This window comes from Caenorhabditis elegans, chromosome III (assembly GCF_000002985.6).
Source record: "Caenorhabditis elegans chromosome III".
NCBI lineage: Eukaryota > Metazoa > Nematoda > Chromadorea > Rhabditida > Rhabditidae > Caenorhabditis > Caenorhabditis elegans.
Genome location: NC_003281.10, coordinates 13,075,980 through 13,100,083, shown reverse-complemented (window position 1 = coordinate 13,100,083; position 24,104 = coordinate 13,075,980). Strand labels below are relative to the sequence as shown.

At 33.0% G+C, this 24,104-nt stretch overlaps 2 protein-coding genes across 4 annotated transcripts; one reads left to right on the top strand and one right to left on the bottom strand.

The window, feature by feature from the left end:
• Positions 1-622: 622 nt before the first annotated feature.
• pqn-83 (CX domain-containing protein) lies at positions 623-12,609 on the top strand (the record flags this gene model as incomplete). Of its 3 annotated transcripts, NM_001392224.1 has the most annotated exons (7): positions 623-981; positions 3,168-3,408; positions 6,086-6,202; positions 9,117-9,289; positions 9,620-9,667; positions 10,735-10,847; positions 12,151-12,609. In NM_001392224.1, the coding sequence occupies 5 exons, from the start codon at positions 629-631 to the stop codon at positions 9,657-9,659; spliced, it is 924 nt and encodes a 307-aa protein (NP_001379425.1). In that variant the 3' UTR covers positions 9,660-9,667; positions 10,735-10,847; positions 12,151-12,609. The 3 variants fall into 3 exon arrangements, with proteins under 3 accessions (NP_001379425.1, NP_001367104.1, NP_001379252.1); NM_001392223.1 differs by lacking the exon at positions 9,620-9,667 and having other exon boundaries at positions 629-981; positions 12,151-12,605; NM_001379973.1 differs by lacking the exons at positions 10,735-10,847; positions 12,151-12,609 and having other exon boundaries at positions 9,117-9,691.
• Y39E4B.13 (uncharacterized protein) lies at positions 6,426-8,962 on the bottom strand. The gene is made up of 3 exons (NM_067311.5): positions 8,878-8,962; positions 6,866-7,080; positions 6,426-6,630 (listed from the first exon to the last, which is right to left on the bottom strand). Exons 1-3 carry the CDS (start codon positions 8,911-8,913, stop codon positions 6,474-6,476), a joined length of 408 nt encoding a protein of 135 aa, NP_499712.2. The 5' UTR covers positions 8,914-8,962; the 3' UTR covers positions 6,426-6,473.
• Positions 12,610-24,104: the final 11,495 nt, after the last annotated feature.

The window sequence follows — 24,104 nt, the reverse complement described above, 5'->3', positions numbered from 1 at the left end:
CCGGAAATTTCAATTCCGGCAAGTTGTCGATTTGCCCGAAATTTCAATTCCGGCGATTTGCCGGTTTACAGAAATTTCAATTCCGATAATTTGCCGATTTGTCGGAAATTTCAATTCCGGCAAGTTGTCGATTTGCCGGAAATTTCAATTCCGGCAACTTGCCGATTTGCAGGCAAAAAATCATTTGCAAATTATCATTATTATTTTGTAAATCAAAAAATCTTGAGATATATCAAAACTATGCTGATTTTAATTTATAAAAAAGTGAATTTTTGCCGACTTTCTAGAAATCTGAAAATTTACTTATTCTTTACTCACAAGATTGAAACAAAAAATCATTTTTGGCTAATTTCCCCTGCTTGAATTCCCTCCAAAAAGTGAACTGCACGACCAATCAGCGTCTTCGAACTCCGCCCACTCCTTCTGATTGGCTGAAAAGGGGCCGGAGCGAATCGCTGATTGGTCATGCAGATCTCGTTAAGTTAGATTTTTATTCTTTCGCGATTTGTTCAATCTTTCGCGATAAATGACGAAAAATACTATAATTTTTATGATGAATAAACGTTTTTCTCTCTAAGATGATTTCCCGTACCAATTTGAAAAACGACACTTTTTATTGGTTTTTCAGATGTTCCGGCATCTATATATAGGCCTCATCAGTCTTCTAGTCTTGACCGCCGGCCCGATCGAGGCCCGAAGATCTTCGAGTGGCGGTGGCAGCCTGTCAGGTGGCGGTGGAGGTGGTGGTGGATTCTCGAGTCGCGGACAGAGTGGATCAAGAACTGGAGTTCAACAAGGAACCGGAGGAGGAGGATTCAACAATAATCAAGGAGGATTCCATCCGAATCAAGGATCCGGTGGATTCAATCAGCCACGACCGAACAACAATTTCAACAATAATCCACAGGGAGGATTCCATCCGAACCCGAATCAAGGTGGCTTCCACCCGAATCAGGGAGGATTCCATCCAAATAATGGAGGGTACGGGCTTCAAAGTTTGGCTTAAAATACCTGAAACAGTCTCTAAAATTCAAGAAAATCACGAAAGAAATTGGAAAAAAGTCGAAAAATAATTAAATTTTCAACTTTTAACCGAAATTTTAAAGGTGGATTTTAGTGGAGTACCGAAATTTGAGACGTTGCCTTTTTAGACTAAAATTGGTCCAAAACTACCGAATTTGTTAATGAGAAGGTCTGAAAATTTCTCAAAAAAAAAGTTATGGCGGTTCAAAGTTCGGCAAAATAAGGCCCATTTTCAGCTAAAATCAAAATTATTTACATCTTCTCGGTGTCGCAACGTCTGAAACCTAATTTTTATTTAATTATCACTTTTTAATGAATATTGTGGTTTTTGATTGGGCGTTTATTCGCTGATTTAAGTACATTTATGGTTTTTGGGGCACAAATAAAAGTTACATTTTGTGCCCCAAAGACCATAAATGTGCTTAAAACAACGAATAAACGCCTAATCAAAGACCACAATATTTATTAAAAAGTGATAAATAAATAAAAATTAGGTTCCAGACGTTGCGACACCGAGAAGTTGGAAAAAATTTGAGTTTAGCTGAGAATGGGCTTTATTTTGCCGAACTTTGAACCGCCATAACTTTTTTTTGGGAAATTTTCAGACCTTCTCATTAACAAATTCGGTAGTTTTGGACCAATCTTGGTCTAAAAAAGCACAAAGTCTCTAATTTCGGTACTCTACCTTCAAATTTTTCAGAAATTTTAAGAGATTTTTCTGAAAATCTAAAAACCAAACTATTTTGATTCTAAATTTTAGTGGAAAAAAATTCGACACCCCTTCTTCCAACGTGGTTGTCAGGTTGTCTCATTGCGGTTCGATCTACAGAAAATGCGGGAATTTTCCCCCCCAGGAAAATGTTGAAAAGTCTGCGTCTCTTCTCCCGCATTTTTCGAAGATCAAACCGGAATGGGACACTTTGACACATTTTTTAAGACGTCTTGAAAATAAAAAATAACTCAAAATTCGAAAATTTCAAAAAAAATTCAATTTTGTACCAAAAAAAAACTGAATTTCGTAATGTCAGACGTCTGGAAAATTTTTTAAAAATTTATATTTTTGTTCAAAACTCAAAAAGCCCCTATTTTGAGCTAAAATTTCGAAATTAGCGTTGATTTAGGCACATTTTCGGTCTATGGGTGCACAAAATTCTGAGAATGCGTATTGCACAACATGTTTGACGCGCAAAATATCTCGTAGCGAAGACACTACAGTAATCCTTTAAATGACTACTGTAGCACTAATGTCGATTTACGGGATCTCGATTTTTGAAATAAAATAAAAAAGTTTTTTATCGATAAATAGTGTTGAAATTAATTTATCGATCCTTAAATTTTGCAAAAAAAATTATTGTCGCACAGAAAACGGGGTGGGGCGTAACTTTCGCAACACTGCCGCACGGTGCTAGTCTCCTCCCCTTTTTAATGCTTTTCCTGTTGATTTTTTCAATAAATTTTCCATTTTACTTGTATTTTTCTCTTTTTTTCGAAATGGATAACATTTTCATTTGAACAAAAAAGAAAAGAAAAATACAAGTAAAATGGAAAATTTATTGAAAAAATCAACAGGAAAAGCATTAAAAAGGGGCGGAGACTAGCACCGTGCGGCAGTGTTGCGAAAGTTACGCCCCGCCCAATTTTCTGTGCGACAAATTTTTTTTTGCAAATTTTCATGAATCGATAATCTAATTTCAACAGTATTTATCGATAGAAAATTATATTAATTCATTTCGAAAATCGATCCCGTAAATCGACATTACAGTAGTCATTTACAGAATTACTGTAGTTTTTTTTTTCGCTACGAGATATTTTGCGCGTCAAATATGTTGTGCAATACGCATTTTGTGCAGAAATAGACCGAAAATGTGCGATTTTAGGTCAAAATAGGGTTTTTTTTCGAATTTTGAACCAAATTAAAATTTTTTAGAATTTTGCCAGACGCCTGACATTACGAAATTCAGTTTTTCTGATAAAAAATTGGATTTTTTTTTCTTTTTTTAGCTCAAAGTAGTGGTTTTTACGAGTTTTGTGTCCAAAATTGATATTTTTTTATGAATTTTGCATCGAACTGAAAAAATTAAAAATAAATAAAAATACATTTTCAAGGAGCCTGACATCAACCAAAAACCGTCAAATTTTTCCAGATTCCGTCCAGGCACCGGTCTCGGCTCTCAATCGAGCAGTGGAACATTCAAGAAAGCTCTGATCGGTGGAGCTCTCGGAGCAGCCGGAGGAATTCTAGCCTATGAAGCCGGAAAAGCTATTATCAAGTCGGCAACCGAGCCATTTAATTACAATGGACGTAACTATAATTGGGATAATCACGGACAAGTTCGCAATGGAGAATTCCAGTGCTCAATTCCGTTGAGCCAGTTGACCGCGCAGGTGGGAATCAAAATTTTGAGTTTTTTGCCGGAAATTTGCCGGTTTGCCGGAAATTTCAATTCCGGCAGTTTGCCGATTTGCCGGAAATTTTAATTCTGGCAATTTGCCGATTTGTCAGAAATTTCAGTTCCGGCAATTTGCCGATTTGTCGGAAATTTTAATTCCGGCAATTTGCCGATTTGCCAGAAATTTCAATTCCGGAATTTTGCCGGTTTGCCGGAAATTTTAATTCCGGCATTTTACCGATTTACCGGAAATTTTAATTCCGGCAATTTGCCGATTTGCCAGAAATTTCAATTCCGGAATTTTGCCGGTTTGCCGGAAATTTTTAATTCCGGCAATTTGCCGATTTGCCGGAAATTTTAATTCCGGCAATTTGTCGATTTGCGGGAAATTTCAATTCCGGCAATTTGTCGATTTGCGGGAAATTTCAATTCCGGCAATTTGCCGATTTGACGAAAATTTTAATTCCGGCAATTTGCCGGTTTGCCGAAAATTTTAATTCCGGCAATTTGCCGATTTTCCGGAAATTTCAATTCCGGTAATTTGCCGATTTGCCAGAAATTTCAATTCCGGTAATTTGCCGATTTGCCAGAAATTTCAGTTCCGGCAATTTGCCGATTTGCCGGAAATTTTAATTCTGGCAATTTGCCGATTTGCCGGAAATTTCAATTCCGGTAATTTGCCGATTTGCCAGAAATTTCAGTTCCGGCAATTTGCCGATTTGCCGGAAATTTTAATTCTGGCAATTTGTCGATTTGCGGAAAATTTCAATTCCGGCAATTTGCCGGTTTGCCGAAAATTTTAATTCCGGCAATTTGCCGATTTGCCGGAAATTTCAATTCCGGCAATTTGCCGGTTTGCCGGAAAAAAATTTGCTGGAAAATATTCCTAAAACTCGGAACTTCCATTTAAAAAATCGATTTTTTATTCTCTAAAAATCCCATTTTTAACGAAATTAAAAAAAAATCCGAGAATTTTCAATTTTTGGAATTTTTTAACATTTTGTAAAAAATCGATTTTTTTTGTGTTAAAAACTTGTATTTTTTCATGAAAAATTTTTATTTTCACCGAAAAAATCTGAAAAATTCAATTTTGCCGTCAAAAAAGTACCAAAAACTCTGAATTTCGAGAAAATTTCAATTTTTGTCGAAAATTTAGTAAAAATCCTAATTTTCTGTATAAAATTATCTCGAAAACTCGAAATTTATAATGAAAAATTCCAAATTTTGTCGAAAAACTTGAATTTTTTTTGAAAAATCGATTTTCACCGGAAAAAATTGAATTTTGCGCAAAAAAACTCGGCAAATTGCCGGAATTTAAAATTTCCGAAAAACCGGCAAACAAGATATTTGCCGGAATTGAAAATTTTCGGCAAATCGGCAAATTGTCGAAAATAAAAATTTCCGGCAAATCGGCAAACTGGCAATTTTCCGAAAATCAAAATTTCCGGAAAATCGGCAAACCGGCAAATTGCCGAAAATAAAAATTTCCGGCAAATCGGCAAACTGGCAATTTTCCGATTTGCCAAAATTTTCACAGTAAATTGTTCCGTCTTATCAAAAATCCCTCTAAAAACTTCCGGCAAATCGGCAAACTGGCAAATTTTTGAAAATGAAAATTTCCGGCAAATCGGCGAACCGGCAAATTTTTGAAAATGAAAATTTCCGGCAAATTGGCAAACCGGCAAATTGCCGGAATTGAAACTTTCCGGCAAATCGGAAAACTGGCAAATTGTGGAGAATGAAAATTTCCGGCAAACCGGCAAATTGTCGAAAATGAAAATTTCTAGCAAATCGACAAACCGGCAATTTTTAAAAAATGAAAATTTTCGGCAAATCGGCAAACTGGCGAATTGCCGGAATTGAAATTTTCCGGCAAATCGGCACTTTGCCGGAATTTAAAATTTCCGGCAAATCGACAAACCGGCAAATTTTTGAAAACCAAAATTTCCGGCAAATCGGTAAATCGGCCAATTGTCGAAAATAAAAATTTCCGACAAGTCGGCAAACTGGCAATTTTCCGAAAATCAAAATTTCCGGAAAATCGGCAAACCGGCAAATTGCCGAAAATAAAAATTTCCGGCAAATCGTGCAAACTGGCAAATTGTCGAAAATAAATATTTCCTGCAAATCGGCAAATCGGCAAATTGCCGGAATTGAAAATTTCCGGCAAATCGGCAAACTGGCAAATTGTGGAAAATGAAAATTTTCGGCAAATCGGCAAATTGTCGAAAATAAAAATTTCCGGCAAATCGGCAAACTGGCAATTTTCCGAAAATCAAAATTTCCGGAAAATCGGCAAACCGGCAAATTGCCGAAAATAAAAATTTCCGGCAAATCGGCAATTTGGCAATTTTCCGATTTGCCAAAATTTTCACAGTTCTAAATTTTTCCGTCTTATTAAAAATCCCTCTGAAAACTTCCGGCAAACTGATGTTCGGCAAATCAGCAAACTGGCAAATTTTTGAAAATGAAAATTTCCGGCAAACCGGCAAACTGGCAAGTTGCCGGAATTGAAAATTTCCGGCAAACCAGTAAACCGGCAAATTACCGAAAATCAAAATTTCCGGCAAACTAACAAATTGCCGGAATTTAAATTTTCCGGCCCTGATTTAAACTTGAATATTTGTTTTAATAAATACAACAAAAAAAAACGCAATTCAAATTTTTTCCAGCAATCCACCACCACCACCACACCGACAACAACATCGACAACGACAGCCTCTCCAGATGGTTCAACGACGATTTCTCCATCATCAACTACTCCAACACCGGAGCAGGTTCTTCAAAATGTGAGTAGCAAGAAGAATTCGCCGAAAATTGGGCGGTTTTTTTTTCTTCAAAAATTTGAAGCGTTTCACAGAATTTTTTCGTTGCAAAATTCATATTCCTCACATTCTCAGCTTTCAAAATCAATCCCCATATTGCCTAAATTCCAGGCAATTTCGACTTTTTGGGTCCCGCCACGCGGGTTACTGTAGCACCAGTTTCATCTGTGTCGATGGTTCAAAATTTAAAAAAAAACCACTTTATTGAAAATTTCGACGACGAATTCTCAAGTTCTCAAGCAGCAGCCGGTGATCTCAAAACATTAATTTTCTCACCACCACCACCACCGGGAGATTGTGCAGGCTTCGGCGGAGCACCCGGAGCAGCCAATTTTGACTTCATCTTTTTATCTCGAATCTGCACTTTCTCACTTTGGATCGACTCGATGTCTCTGGAAAAATTTAATTTAATTCGGGGGATGCAAGCGCGGCGCTCCACGGCGAAATAAAAATTTCCTTTCGTTATTTTTTCCGTTTCTATTTTTTATTTGATTTTCAGGCTGAAATTGTTCTAAAAATGCATGTGAATTTCCTAACGAGACCCTGCTTTTGGAGGCGGAACGTTTTTTTTTACGGTGCGTTGTGTGTCGCGTCGCGGCTAAATTCGTCCAGCTGTATGCAACTTACGCCATTGTCCTCTCTTCTGACTTATCGGCCAACGGTTGATTCGGCAATGGAACACCAACCGAGAAATCGTCATTGATTGGTTTTGCTCCTGTTGTAGTAGGTGCCGGCGCGTTCTTCTGAGCGCCCGGTTGAACAAGAGAGACATCGCCGCCTTCTCCATCTGCCCCATTCTTCTTTTTCCGATTTGCACAAAAGATGGTAAATAGTGCGATCGCCTGTAAAATGAAAAGTTTTTGATTAGGGGTTGAAATCGAGCGTTTGCACCGCCGCCTGCGCACGGCGCTAACCGTTTTCAGCCACCGCCAGGGGATACGGCACTAACCGTTTTGGCCACCGCCGGCGCACCTAGCACTAACGATTTCTCGCCACCGCCGCCGGCGCACTTGGCTCTAATCATTTTTGGCTGCCGCTGACACACAAGACACTACCCATTCTTTGCCGCCGCCGCCGGCACACAGAGATAACTATTTTCAGCCGCCGCCGGCGCGCACATTGCGAACCATTTTTGGCCGCCGCCGGCGTTCACGGCACTAACCATTCTTCGCCGCCACCGGCGCACACGGCACTAACCATTTTTAGCCGCCGCCGGTGCGCACGACGGTAATCACTTTTTCGTAGACGCTGCCGGCGCACACAGCGCTAGCCATTTTCGCCGCCGACGCCGGCGCACACAGCGCTTACCGTTTTTTGCCATCGCCGTCGCGCACAGCGCTAACCATTTTTGGCCACCGCCGGCGCCCACGGCACTAACCGTTTTTCGCCGCCGCCGGTGCACACAGCGCTAGTCATTTTCAGCCGCCGCCGGCGCACACGACGGTAATCACTTTTTCGTAGACGCTGCCGGCGCACACAGCGCTAGCCATTTTTGCCGTCGACGCCGGCGCACACAGCGCTAACCGTTTTTTGCCATCGCCGTCGCACACAGCGCTAATCATTTTCAGCCGCCGCTGACACACAAGGCACTGACCATTGTTCGCCGCCGCCGGCGCACACAGCGCTAACCATTTTAAGACGCCGCCGGCGCGCACAGCGCTAACCGTTTTTGTCACCGCCGGCGTTCACGGCACTAACCGTTTTTCGCCACCGCCGGCACACACGGCACTAACCGTTTTTGGCCGCCGCTGACACACAAGGCACTAACCATTCTTCGCCGCCGCCGGCGGCACACGTAACTTTAACCGTTTTTGCCGCCGCCGGCACCCACGGTGCTAACCATTTTTGGCCGCCGCTGGCGTTCACGGCGCTAACCATTTTTCACCGCCGCCGGCGCGCCTAGCACTAACTGGTTTTCTCCGCCGCCGACGCATATGGCACTAACCATTTTCACCCGCCGCCGGCGCACACATCGCTAGCCATTGATCGCCGCCGCCGGCGCCCACGGCACTAACAATTTTTAGCCACCGCCGGCACATACGGCGCGAATCATTTTTAGCCGTCGCCGGCGCACACAGCGCTAACTGTTTTTCTCCGTCGCCGGCGCACACGTCGCTAAACATGTCTCGCAGCCGCCGGCACATACGGAGCTATCTGTCGTTCGACGCCGCCGGCGCATACGTCGCTAAACATTTTTGGTCGCCGCCGGTGCACACGGTGATCACCATTTTTAGCCGCCGCCGCACACGACAGTAACCATTTTTGTCGCCGCACACAGCGCTAACTATTTTCACCGCCGTAGTTACCGCCGCACACAGCGCTTACCATTTTTTTTGTCGGCACACCCAGCACTTACCGCTGTTCACTGGCGAAGTCTCACACCGTGCTAACCATTTTGAGCAGCCGCCGGCGCTCATGGCGCTAATTGCTTTTGCCGGCGTCAGCGCGCACAGCGCTAACCATTTTTGACCACCGCCGGCGCCCACAGCACTAGCAATGTTTCACCGCCACCGGCACCCACGGCAGTAACCATTTTCCTCCGCCGTCGGCGCACAGAGCCATCCGCTGTTCGCCGGCGGTGCGGCCCGGCGCGCGATCAAATCTCGGAGCTTTGATAATAAATGTGAACGAGAACTTACCAGAAAATTGATTTGAAAGAGAATAACACCAATCATTATTGAATCAAATCGAAGTGACGAACAATGAAATTTATTGTCCGGGAAATGTTGGGAATAACGTATTTTATTTTTAAAAAAGTTCAATCAAGATAGAAAAAATAGTGCTTCACGTCGTGAACTCTAGATTTTAAATTTTAAGTTTCTAGAGAATGCAAATTTTGAAAATTTCCGACAGTGATAATAAAATCAAAATTTTCAAGATCCAATACCCCGACGGATCGCGACCGAAGAACATTGTATGGGCATGCAAAGCCGGACGTGAAGTGTGCTGTGGAACCGACTGCTGTCCGGCTCCAGTTCAAAACCAAAATTCTGCCGGAGGAGCCGGTGGAAGTCACGGATCCGGTGGATCGGCTGGAACCATCGCACTCATGTACTTGTTTGCGCTTTGTTTCCTATTTTAAACGATTTTTTTTTTGCAATTTCCCATATTTTTCATCAAAAAATCTGTGCAGAAATGAAAAAATTGTTCAATTTTGCAACTTTTCACCAAAAAAAATTGTTGAAAAACTCAACATTCCTCCTCACTATCTCGTGTCTTTTTGTCTTCGGATTTTTCAGAAATTCATTAGGCTGAAGCCGTCAGCCAACCCTCACACTTTGTCCTTGTCTGAAAATTTGTGTCTTTTAAACTTTTTTTTCCATGAAAATTGTATATAAATTACGTGTATTTGACTAGAAATTGAAAAAAAATCATGTTTAGGGACAACTACGGGAATGCTGGACTGGTGCAGGATTATTGATTTTATAGGTTTTGGTGTTTTTTTAATGTGTGTGTGTGTACTTATTCTCTTCATGTTCCTCACTAATAATGCATGTTTTCACAATTTTCCAAAAAAAAAGCACCGAAAAAGGGGCGGAGGGTAATTTTGCAACCCTGCGGCGCGGTTTTTCCAAAAAAAAAATCCGATTTTACTTATTTTTTTCTGAAAAAAAAAAGAGAGTAAAACAAGTATAAATTTTTTTAAAACTTAACAGGCCAAAAAAGAAGAAAAAACCGCGCCGCAGAGTTGCGAAATCACGCCCCGCCCCTTTTTCTGTGCGACACTTTTTTTTTTTTTTGAAATTTCCTAAAACTGTTCAACTTTCCTATCCCTAAGGCAATTTTTCTAGTGCATGTTTTCACAGTGTTTCAAAAAATTTAAATCAGCGTCGCATAGAAAAAGGGGCGGAGCGTAATTTTGCAACCATGCGGCGCGGTATTTTCTCTTTTTTTTGTTTTTTTTTCATACAGAAAAATCGATTTTACTTGTTTTTTCTGGAAAAAAAAGAAAAAACAAGAAAAATCAATATTTTTTGCTAAAAAAAATCAGTAGGCAAAAAAGAAGAAAAAACCGCGCCGCAGACTTGCAAAATTATGCCCCGACTCTTTTTCTGAGCGACACTGTTTTTTTTTAAATTTCCTGAAGCTTTTAAGTGCATGTTTCCACAATTAAAAAAAAAATTTCTATACTGTTGAAAGCAGCGCCACACAGAAAAAGAGGCGGAGCGTAATTTTGCAAACCTGCGGCGCGGTTTTGTTCTCTTTTTTGATTTTTTTTCCAGAAAGAAAAATTGATTATTCTTGTTTTTTCTGATAAAAAGAGAAAAAACAAGAAAAATCGATATTTTTTGCAAAAAAATCAGTAGACAAAAAAGAAAAAACCGCCGCAGGGTTGCGAAATTATGCTCCGCCTCTTTTTCTGTGCCATATATATATATATTCAGATTCCAAAAATTTTGAGTTTTCAACTTTCCTATCTAGCTCTAAACTGGACGATTTTTAATTTTTGCAATTTCCAAAAAAAAAAAATCAATAATTCCCAAAATTTATTGCAGTGTCATCATTATCCTTCTTCTCCTCTGCTGTGGATGCTGCCTGGGTGCCTATTTCTGTTGCCGATCGATTTTCGATTGTGGAGATGATAAGCGTGACGATCAACAGTATCATGGTGAGAAATTGGAAAATTTACGAAAAATTCGAAGTTTTAGAAAGAAAAAATCGATTTTTTAGCGAAAAATAACCAAAAAAAAAGTGAAATTTGATTTCTCGGTATATTCAAAAATCAAAAAAAAAACATTTATTTTTGAGCTTAAACAAAAATTAAAACATTTTTATTTTATTATCCAGACGCAAAAATTGGCGATTTTTGTCTCAAGACTACAGTACCCTGGGTCTCGCCACGAAAATTGTTTGTTAAATGAGAAAATGTGTGCGCCTTTAAAGAGTACTGTAGTTTCGAAGTTTCGTTGCAGCCGAGTTTTCTAGAAAAATCGATGGAAATTCTGCAAAATTTGAAACTACAGCATTCTTTAAAGGTGCACACATTTTCGCATTTAACAAAAATTTGTCGTGTCGAGACCCCCGGGTACAGTGATTTTGTGGCAAAAATCGCTAATTTTTGCGTATGGATAATAAATTAAAAATGTATTAATTTTTGTTTCAGCTCAAAAAAATTTTTTTTTTTTCAATTTTTGAATTTACCGAAAAAATCGAATTTCAGTTTTTTTTTTGGTTATTTTTCGCTAAAAAATCGAATTTTTTCTGAAAAAAGTTTCATTAGCTAGAGTTGGAAACTACAGTACTCTTTAAAGGCGCACACCTTTTCTCATTTAAAGGAGGACTGACGGTTCGGACGATTTTGAACGTATAGACCCAAAATGAGCTCAAATGAATGAATTTCGTAATGAAACTGCTCAAAAAATTTTCAAACATTTTTTATGGCGGTTCAAAATTTTTCAAAAATTACACTGATTTTGGCTAAAATCACGAATTTTTCCCATTTTTCCGTGTCATATCTGTTCGAAGTTGGATTTTTTGGAATTATCGTCCTTTATTACATATATTGGTAGTTTATCTCATTTAATTTCGTTGATTAAGGTACATTTAAAGCCGATAGGTAACCAATTTTGACGATTTTTGGTTACCTATCGGCTTTAAATGTACTTTAAAGGACGAAATTAAATGGGATTAATTACCAGTATATGTAATAAAGGACGATAATTCCAAAAATCCAACTTCGAACAGATGTGACACGGAAAAATGGGAAAAATTCGTGATTTTAGCCAAAATCAGTGTAATTTTTTCAAAAGTTTGAACCGCCATAAAAAATGTTTGAAAAATTTTTGAGCAGTTTCATTACGAAATTCGTTTATTTGAGCTCATTTTAGGTCTATACGTTCAAAATCGTTCGAACCGTTAGTCCTCCTTTAACAGAAATTTGTCGTGTCGAGACCTAATAATTGAAATTCCAGATGATTATTCCCAACAACAACAATATCAAATGCAAAACTATCCACCACAACAACAGCAGCAACAGCAATACGGACAATATTATCAACAACCACAGCAAGGCGGTTATTCACAGCAGCAGCAGCAGGGAGGATATCCACAAGGAGGAAATTATTATCCACCAAACAATTATCAACAGCAACCAACTTATTGATTTTCCGGTTATTTCCGATTTTCATAAATTTTTCCTCCTACTTTCCCTTCTTTCTTTACATCTTTGATTACTTTTTCTGAAACTTTGCTCTTTGTGCCATAGGCGTCTTATTTTTCGATTTTTTTTCTCTAATTTTAAATCGTTTTTTTCAAATCAACCACACTTTCATTTGAAATTTGAAATGTTCAAAATTCTTCCGCTATCATTTACGGGAAAATATGTCACTTTTTGCCCATTTCGAAAATAATAAATTGTTTTGCTACGAAAATTGTTGTAAGAATTTCACAAAGCATAAGAAGCATGAAAATGGTTAGTTTGGAGAGAAGAAGATATTTAGGGTGGATGATATAAAAGAGTCATATGGAATTCAAGATTTGATTTTAAAAATTTTGAAACTGAAATTTATGGAAAAATTGGAAATTCAAATGTGAACTGCTTTTCAAAAAAAATTTCAACATATCTCTTTCAAAATTTATCATGTTTTTATAGCTACGATATTCATTTGAATAGACTCAAAAAAGACGATGTTTATTAAATGCTACCACCATTACAGTGCATTTTTTTCCAACTTCTACGACTTTAAAGGCGCGCGCATTTTCGCGCAATGGTCTCGCCACGCGCATCCCATTGATTTGTTGAGCGCGTGGCGAGACCAATGACGGAACCATTTTGTATGAATGCGCGCGCCTTTAAAGTCGTAGAAGTGGAAAAAAATGCATTGTATAACGTTTGGAAATTATTTTTGAATGAAAATATTTGTGTTTTTAGTTTAGTTAGTTTTAGTTAGTTTTAATGTTATTTTCATTTTTCTTCCATATCAGAAAAATAACTTAAAATTTGAAATAAAACTGCATGATCCAATGTGATCACATGACCACAGTTTTGATTAAAACATCAATTTCAAGTTTTATGAAATTATCAAATTTGCTCCAAAAATTCTTCTTTGTCAGACCTTAAACTTTTAAACTGATTTTTAAACTGAGAATTATGGAGAATATGGAATTTCAAATGTGCACTGGTTTTCAAATTTTTTTTAACTGAGAATTATGGAGAATATGGAATTTCAAATGTGCACTGGTTTTCAAATTTTTTTGAACTGAGAATTATGGAGAATATGGAATATCAAATGTGCACTAATTATGGAGAATATGGAATATCAAATGTGCACTGTTTTTCAAATTTTTTTAAACTGAGAATTATGGAGAATATGGAATTTCAAATGTGCACTGTTTTTCAAATTTTTTTAAACTGAGAATTATGGAGAATATGGAATTTCAAATGTGCACTGTTTTTCAAATTTTTTTAAACTGAGAATTATGGAGAATATGGAATATCAAATGTGCACTAATTATGGAGAATATGGAATATCAAATGTGCACTGTTTTTCAAATTTTTTTAAACTGAGAATTATGGAGAATATGGAATTTCAAATGTGCACTGTTTTTCAAATTTTTTTTAACTGAGAATTATGGAGAATATGGAATTTCAAATGTGCACTGGTTTTCAAATTTTTTTTAACTGAGAATTATGGAGAATATGGAATTTCAAATGTGCACTGTTTTTCAAATTTTTTTAAACTGAGAATTATGGAGAATATGGAATATCAAATGTGCACTAATTATGGAGAATATGGAATATCAAATGTGCACTGTTTTTCAAATTTTTTTAAACTGAGAATTATGGAGAATATGGAATTTCAAATGTGCACTGTTTTTCAAATTTTTTTTAACTGAGAATTATGGAGAATATGGAATTTCAAATGTGCACTGGTTTTCAAATTTTTTTGAACTGAGAATTATGGAGAATATGGAATATCAAATGTGCACTGTTTTTCAAATTGTTTTAAACTGAGAATTATGGAGAATATGGAATATCAAATGTGCACTAATTATGGAGAATATGGAATATCAAATGTGCACTGTTTTTCAAATTGTTTTAAACTGAGAATTATGGAGAATATGGAATTTCAAATGTGCACTGTTTTTCAAATTTTTTTAAACTGAGAATTATGGAGAATATGGAATTTCAAATGTGCACTGGTTTTCAAATTTTTTTAAACTGAGAATTATGGAGAATATGGAATATCAAATGTGCACTAATTATGGAGAATATGGAATATCAAATGTGCACTGTTTTTCAAATTTTTTTAAACTGAGAATTATGGAGAATATGGAATTTCAAATGTGCACTGTTTTTCAAATTTTTTTAAACTGAGAATTATGGAGAATATGGAATTTCAAATGTGCACTGTTTTTCAAATTTTTTTAAACTGAGAATTATGGAGAATATGGAATATCAAATGTGCACTAATTATGGAGAATATGGAATATCAAATGTGCACTGTTTTTCAAATTTTTTTAAACTGAGAATTATGGAGAATATGGAATTTCAAATGTGCACTGTTTTTCAAATTTTTTTTAACTGAGAATTATGGAGAATATGGAATTTCAAATGTGCACTGGTTTTCAAATTTTTTTGAACTGAGAATTATGGAGAATATGGAATATCAAATGTGCACTGTTTTTCAAATTGTTTTAAACTGAGAATTATGGAGAATATGGAATATCAAATGTGCACTAATTATGGAGAATATGGAATATCAAATGTGCACTGTTTTTCAAATTGTTTTAAACTGAGAATTATGGAGAATATGGAATATCAAATGTGCACTGTTTTTCAAATTGTTTTAAACTGAGAATTATGGAGAATATGGAATATCAAATGTGCACTGTTTTTCAAATTTTTTTAAACTGAGAATTATGGAGAATATGGAATATCAAATGTGCACTGTTTTTCAAATTTTTTTAAACTGAGAATTATGGAGAATATGGAATTTCAAATGTGCACTGTTTTTCAAATTTTTTTAAACTGTGAATTATGGAGAATATGGAATTTCAAATGTGCACTGTTTTTCAAATTTTTTTAAACTGAGAATTATGGAGAATATGGAATTTCAAATGTGCACTGTTTTTCAAATTTTTTTAAACTGAGAATTATGGAGAATATGGAATATCAAATGTGCACTGTTTTTCAAATTGTTTTAAACTGAGAATTATGGAGAATATGGAATTTCAAATGTGCACTGTTTTTCAAATTGTTTTAAACTGAGAATTATGGAGAATATGGAAGTTCAAATGTGTATTGATGTTCAAATTTTTTTAAACTGAGAATTATGGAGAATATGGAATTTCAAATGTGCACTGTTTTTCAAATTTTTTTAAACTGAGAATTATGGAGAATATGGAATATCAAATGTGCACTGTTTTTCAAATTGTTTTAAACTGAGAATTATGGAGAATATGGAATTTCAAATGTGCACTGTTTTTCAAATTGTTTTAAACTGAGAATTATGGAGAATATGGAAGTTCAAATGTGTATTGATGTTCAAATTTTTTTAAACTGAGAATTATGGAGAATATGGAATTTCAAATGTGCACTGTTTTTCAAATTTTTTTAAACTGAGAATTATGGAGAATATGGAATTTCAAATGTGCACTGGTTTTCAAATTTTTTTAAACTGAGAATTATGGAGAATATGGAAGTTCAAATGTGTATTGATGTTCAAATTTTTTTAAACTGAGAATTATGGAGAATATGGAATTTCAAATGTGTATTGATTTTCAAATTTTTTTAAACTGAGAATTATGGAGAATATGGAATTTCAAATGTGTATTGATTTTCAAATTTTTTTAAACTGAGAATTATGGAGAATATGGAATTTCAAATGTGTATTGATTTTCAAATTTTTTTAAACTGAGAATTATGGAGAATATGGAATTTCAAATGTGCACTGTTTTTCAAATTGTTTTAAACTGAGAATTATGGAGAATATGGAATATCAAATGTGCACTGTTTTTCAAATTTTTTTAAACTGAGAATTATGGAGAATATGGAATTTCAAATGTGCACTGTTTTTCAAATTTTTTTAAACTGAGAATTATGGAGAATATGGAATTTCAAATGTGCACTGTTTTTCAAATTTTTTTAAACTGAGAATTATGGAGAATATGGAATTTCAAATGTGCACTGTTTTTCAAATTTTTTTAAACTGAGAATTATGGAGAATATGGAATTTCAAATGTGCACTGTTTTTCAAATTTTTTTAAACTGAGAATTATGGAGAATATGGAATTTCAAATGTGCACTGTTTTTCAAATTTTTTTAAACTGAGAATTATGGAGAATATGGAATTTCAAATGTGCACTGTTTTTCAAATTTTTTTAAACTGAGAATTATGGAGAATATGGAATTTCAAATGTGCACTGATTTTCAAATTTTTTTAAACTGAGAATTATGGAGAATATGGAAGTTCAAATGTGTATTGATTTTCAAATTTTTTTAAACTGAGAATTATGGAGAATATGGAATTTCAAATGTGCACTGTTTTTCAAATTTTTTTAAACTGAGAATTATGGAGAATATGGAATATCAAATGTGCACTGTTTTTCAAATTTTTTTAAACTGAGAATTATGGAGAATATGGAATTTCAAATGTGCACTGTTTTTCAAATTGTTTTAAACTGAGAATTATGGAGAATATGGAATTTCAAATGTGCACTGGTTTTCAAATTGTTTTAAACTGAGAATTATGGAGAATATGGAATATCAAATGTGCACTGTTTTTCAAATTTTTTTAAACTGAGAATTATGGAGAATATGGAATTTCAAATGTGCACTGTTTTTCAAATTTTTTTAAACTGAGAATTATGGAGAATATGGAATTTCAAATGTGCACTGTTTTTCAAATTGTTTTAAACTGAGAATTATGGAGAATATGGAATTTCAAATGTGCACTGTTTTTCAAATTGTTTTAAACTGAGAATTATGGAGAATATGGAATTTCAAATGTGCACTGGTTTTCAAATTTTTTTAAACTGAGAATTATGGAGAATATGGAATTTCAAATGTGCACTGTTTTTCAAATTGTTTTAAACTGAGAATTATGGAGAATATGGAATATCAAATGTGCACTGTTTTTCAAATTTTTTTAAACTGAGAATTATGGAGAATATGGATTTCAAATGTGCACTGTTTTTCAAATTTTTTAACTGAGAATTATGGAGAATATGGAATTCCAAAGTTGCACTGTTTTCCAAATTTTTTTAACCTGAGAATTATGGAGAATATGGAAGTTCAAATTTTTTATTGTTTTCAAATTTTTTAAACCGGAGAATTATGGAGATTATGAAATTCCAAATGTCCCCTGTTTTTCAAATTTTTTTAACCTGAGAATTATGGAGAATATGGAATTCCAAATTTTTATTGATTTTCAAATTTTTTAAACCTGAGAATTATGGAGAATATGGAATTCCAAATTTTCACTTTTTTTCAAATTTTTTTAAACTGAGAATTATGGAGAATATGGAATATCAAATGTGCACTGTTTTTCAAATTTTTTTAAACGGAGAATTATGGAGAATATGGAATTTCAAATGTGTACTGATTTTCAAATTTTTTTAAACTGAGAATTATGGAGAATATGGAATTTCAAATGTGTATTGATTTTCAAATTTTTTTAAACTGAGAATTATGGAGAATATGGAATATCAAATGTGCACTGTTTTTCAAATTTTTTTAAACTGAGAATTATGGAGAATATGGAATTTCAAATGTGTATTGATTTTCAAATTTTTTTAAACTGAGAATTATGGAGAATATGGAATTTCAAATGTGCACTGGTTTTCAAATTTTTTTAAACTGAGAATTATGGAGAATATGGAATTTCAAATGTGCACTGTTTTTCAAATTGTTTTAAACTGAGAATTATGGAGAATATGGAATATCAAATGTGCACTGTTTTTCAAATTTTTTTAAACTGAGAATTATGGAGAATATGGAATATCAAATGTGCACTGTTTTTCAAATTTTTTTAAACGGAGAATTATGGAGAATATGGAATTTCAAATGTGTATTGATTTTCAAATTTTTTTAAACTGAGAATTATGGAGAATATGGAATTTCAAATGTGTATTGATTTTCAAATTTTTTTAAACTGAGAATTATGGAGAATATGGAATTTCAAATGTGCACTGTTTTTCAAATTTTTTTAAACTGAGAATTATGGAGAATATGGAATTTCAAATGTGCACTGTTTTTCAAATTGTTTTAAACTGAGAATTATGGAGAATATGGAATTTCAAATGTGCACTGGTTTTCAAATTTTTTTTAACTGAGAATTATGGAGAATATGGAATTTCAAATGTGCACTGTTTTTCAAATTGTTTTAAACTGAGAATTATGGAGAATATGGAATTTCAAATGTGCACTGGTTTTCAAATTGTTTTAAACTGAGAATTATGGAGAATATGGAATATCAAATGTGCACTGTTTTTCAAATTTTTTTAAACTGAGAATTATGGAGAATATGGAATTTCAAATGTGTATTGATTTTCAAATTTTTTTAAACTGAGAATTATGGAGAATATGGAATTTCAAATGTGCACTGATTTTCAAATTTTTTTAAACTGAGAATTATGGAGAATATGGAATATCAAATGTGCACTGTTTTTCAAATTTTTTTAAACTGAGAATTATGGAGAATATGGAATATCAAATGTGCACTGTTTTTCAAATTTTTTTAAACGGAGAATTATGGAGAATATGGAATTTCAAATGTGTATTGATTTTCAAATTTTTTTAAACTGAGAATTATGGAGAATATGGAATTTCAAATGTGCACTGTTTTTCAAATTGTTTTAAACTGAGAATTATGGAGAATATGGAATATCAAATGTGCACTGTTTTTCAAATTTTTTTAAACTGAGAATTATGGAGAATATGGAATTTCAAATGTGTATTGATTTTCAAATTTTTTTAAACTGAGAATTATGGAGAATATGGAATTTCAAATGTGCACTGTTTTTCAAATTTTTTTAAACTGAGAATTATGGAGAATATGGAATATCAAATGTGCACTGTTTTTCAAATTTTTTTAAACTGAGAATTATGGAGAATATGGAATTTCAAATGTGCACTGTTTTTCAAATTTTTTTAAACTGAGAATTATGGAGAATATGGAATTTCAAATGTGCACTGTTTTTCAAATTTTTTTAAACTGAGAATTATGGAGAATATGGAATATCAAATGTGCACTGTTTTTCAAATTTTTTTAAACTGAGAATTATGGAGAATATGGAATTTCAAATGTGCACTGTTTTTCAAATTTTTTTAAACTGAGAATTATGGAGAATATGGAATATCAAATGTGCACTGTTTTTCAAATTTTTTTAAACGGAGAATTATGGAGAATATGGAATTTCAAATGTGTATTGATTTTCAAATTTTTTTAAACTGAGAATTATGGAGAATATGGAATTTCAAATGTGTATTGATTTTCAAATTTTTTTAAACTGAGAATTATGGAGAATATGGAATTTCAAATGTGTATTGATTTTCAAATTTTTTTAAACTGAGAATTATGGAGAATATGGAATTTCAAATGTGTATTGATTTTCAAATTTTTTTAAACTGAGAATTATGGAGAATATGGAATTTCAAATGTGTATTGATTTTCAAATTGTTTTAAACTGAGAATTATGGAGAATATGGAATTTCAAATGTGCACTGGTTTTCAAATTTTTTTAAACTGAGAATTATGGAGAATATGGAATATCAAATGTGCACTGTTTTTCAAATTTTTTTAAACTGAGAATTATGGAGAATATGAATATCAAATGTGCACTGTTTTTCAAATTTTTTTAAACTGAGAATTATGGAGAATATGGAATTTCAAATGTGCACTGTTTTTCAAATTTTTTTAAACTGTGAATTATGGAGAATATGGAATTTCAAATGTGCACTGTTTTTCAAATTTTTTTAAACTGAGAATTATGGAGAATATGGAATTTCAAATGTGCACTGTTTTTCAAATTTTTTTAAACTGAGAATTATGGAGAATATGGAATTTCAAATGTGCACTGTTTTTCAAATTTTTTTAAACTGAGAATTATGGAGAATATGGAATTTCAAATGTGTATTGATTTTCAAATGTTTTTAAACTGAGAATTATGGAGAATATGGAATTTCAAATGTGCACTGTTTTTCAAATTTTTTTAAACTGAGAATTATGGAGAATATGGAATTTCAAATGTGCACTGTTTTTCAAATTTTTTTAAACTGAGAATTATGGAGAATATGGAATTTCAAATGTGCACTGTTTTTCAAATGTTTTTAAACTGAGAATTATGGAGAATATGGAATTTCAAATGTGCACTGTTTTTCAAATTTTTTTAAACTGAGAATTATGGAGAATATGGAAGTTCAAATGTGTATTGATTTTCAAATTTTTTTAAACTGAGAATTATGGAGAATATGGAATTTCAAATGTGCACTGTTTTTCAAATGTTTTTAAACTGAGAATTATGGAGAATATGGAATTTCAAATGTGCACTGTTTTTCAAATTTTTTTAAACTGAGAATTATGGAGAATATGGAATTTCAAATGTGCACTGTTTTTCAAATGTTTTTAAACTGAGAATTATGGAGAATATGGAATTTCAAATGTGCACTGTTTTTCAAATTTTTTTAAACTGAGAATTATGGAGAATATGGAATTTCAAATGTGCACTGTTTTTCAAATTGTTTTAAACTGAGAATTATGGAGAATATGGAATTTCAAATGTGCACTGGTTTTCAAATTTTTTTAAACTGAGAATTATGGAGAATATGGAATTTCAAATGTGCACTGTTTTTCAAATTGTTTTAAACTGAGAATTATGGAGAATATGGAATTTCAAATGTGCACTGGTTTTCAAATTTTTTTAAACTGAGAATTATGGAGAATATGGAATATCAAATGTGCACTGATTTTCAAATTTTTTTGAACTGAGAATTATGGAGAATATGGAATTTCAAATGTGCACTGTTTTTCAAATTTTTTTAAACTGAGAATTATGGAGAATATGGAATTTCAAATGTGCACTGATTTTCAAATTTTTTTAAACTGAGAATTATGGAGAATATGGAATTTCAAATGTGTATTGATTTTCAAATTTTTTTAAACTGAGAATTATGGAGAATATGGAATTTCAAATGTGCACTGGTTTTCAAATTTTTTTAAACTGAGAATTATGGAGAATATGGAATTTCAAATGTGCACTGATTTTCAAATTTTTTTAAACTGAGAATTATGGAGAATATGGAATATCAAATGTGCACTGTTTTTCAAATTTTTTTAAACTGAGAATTATGGAGAATATGGAATTTCAAATGTGCACTGGTTTTCAAATTGTTTTAAACTGAGAATTATGGAGAATATGGAATATCAAATGTGCACTGTTTTTCAAATTTTTTTAAACTGAGAATTATGGAGAATATGGAATTTCAAATGTGCACTGGTTTTCAAATTTTTTTAAACTGAGAATTATGGAGAATATGGAATATCAAATGTGCACTGTTTTTCAAATTTTTTTAAACTGAGAATTATGGAGAATATGGAATTTCAAATGTGCACTGGTTTTCAAATTTTTTTAAACTGAGAATTATGGAGAATATGGAATTTCAAATGTGTATTGATTTTCAAATTTTTTTAAACTGAGAATTATGGAGAATATGGAATTTCAAATGTGCACTGTTTTTCAAATTGTTTTAAACTGAGAATTATGGAGAATATGGAATTTCAAATGTGCACTGTTTTTCAAATTTTTTTAAACTGAGAATTATGGAGAATATGGAATATCAAATGTGCACTGTTTTTCAAATTTTTTTAAACTGAGAATTATGGAGAATATGGAATTTCAAATGTGTATTGATTTTCAAATTTTTTTAAACTGAGAATTATGGAGAATATGGAATTTCAAATGTGCACTGTTTTTCAAATTTTTTCAAACTGAGAATTATGGAGAATATGGAATATCAAATGTGCACTGTTTTTCAAATTTTTTTAAACTGAGAATTATGGAGAATATGGAATTTCAAATGTGTATTGATTTTCAAATTTTTTTAAACTGAGAATTATGGAGAATATGGAATTTCAAATGTGCACTGTTTTTCAAATTTTTTTAAACTGAGAATTATGGAGAATATGGAATATCAAATGTGCACTGTTTTTCAAATTTTTTTAAACTGAGAATTATGGAGAATATGGAATTTCAAATGTGCACTGTTTTTCAAATTTTTTTAAACTGAGAATTATGGAGAATATGGAATATCAAATGTGCACTGTTTTTCAAATTTTTTTAAACTGAGAATTATGGAGAATATGGAATTTCAAATGTGCACTGTTTTTCAAATTGTTTTAAACTGAGAATTATGGAGAATATGGAATTTCAAATGTGTATTGATGTTCAAATTTTTTTAAACTGAGAATTATGGAGAATATGGAATTTCAAATGTGTATTGATTTTCAAATTTTTTTAAACTGAGAATTATGGAGAATATGGAATTTCAAATGTGCACTGTTTTTCAAATTGTTTTAAACTGAGAATTATGGAGAATATGGAATTTCAAATGTGCACTGGTTTTCAAATTGTTTTAAACTGAGAATTATGGAGAATATGGAATATCAAATGTGCACTGTTTTTCAAATTTTTTTAAACTGAGAATTATGGAGAATATGGAATATCAAATGTGCACTGTTTTTCAAATTTTTTTAAACTGAGAATTATGGAGAATATGGAATTTCAAATGTGCACTGTTTTTCAAATTGTTTTAAACTGAGAATTATGGAGAATATGGAATTTCAAATGTGCACTGGTTTTCAAATTGTTTTAAACTGAGAATTATGGAGAATATGGAATATCAAATGTGCACTGTTTTTCAAATTGTTTTAAACTGAGAATTATGGAGAATATGGAATTTCAAATGTGCACTGGTTTTCAAATTTTTTTAAACTGAGAATTATGGAGAATATGGAAGTTCAAATGTGCACTATTTTTCAAATTTTTTTAAACTGAGAATTATGGAGAATATGGAATTTCAAATGTGCACTGGTTTTCAAATTTTTTTAAACTGAGAATTATGGAGAATATGGAATTTCAAATGTGCACTGTTTTTCAAATTGTTTTAAACTGAGAATTATGGAGAATATGGAATTTCAAATGTGCACTGTTTTTCAAATTTTTTTAAACTGAGAATTATGGAGAATATGGAATTTCAAATGTGCACTGTTTTTCAAATTGTTTTAAACTGAGAATTATGGAGAATATGGAATTTCAAATGTGCACTGTTTTTCAAATTTTTTTAAACTGAGAATTATGGAGAATATGGAATATCAAATGTGCACTGTTTTTCAAATTTTTTTAAACTGAGAATTATGGAGAATATGGAATTTCAAATGTGCACTGATTTTCAAATTTTTTTAAACTGAGAATTATGGAGAATATGGAATTTCAAATGTGCACTGTTTTTCAAATTTTTTCAAACTGAGAATTATGGAGAATATGGAATTTCAAATGTGTATTGATTTTCAAATTTTTTTAAACTGAGAATTATGGAGAATATGGAATATCAAATGTGCACTGTTTTTCAAATTTTTTTAAACTGAGAATTATGGAGAATATGGAATTTCAAATGTGTATTGATTTTCAAATTTTTTTAAACTGAGAATTATGGAGAATATGGAATTTCAAATGTGCACTGTTTTTCAAATTTTTTTAAACTGAGAATTATGGAGAATATGGAATTTCAAATGTGCACTGTTTTTCAAATTGTTTTAAACTGAGAATTATGGAGAATATGGAATATCAAATGTGCACTGTTTTTCAAATTTTTTTAAACTGAGAATTATGGAGAATATGGAATTTCAAATGTGTATTGATTTTCAAA

Bases quoted from the DNA above. Each gene is read 5' to 3' on its own strand.
- Y39E4B.13 (NM_067311.5), bottom strand. From the start codon at position 8,913: ATGATTGGTGTTATTCTCTTTCAAATCAATTTTCTG. The intron at 7,081-8,877 runs GTAAGTTCTCGT...TTCATTTTACAG, and splicing joins TCTTTCAAATCAATTTTCTG to GCGATCGCACTATTTACCAT. The intron at 6,631-6,865 runs GTAAGTTGCATA...AAATTTTTCCAG, and splicing joins TCAGAAGAGAGGACAATGGC to AGACATCGAGTCGATCCAAA.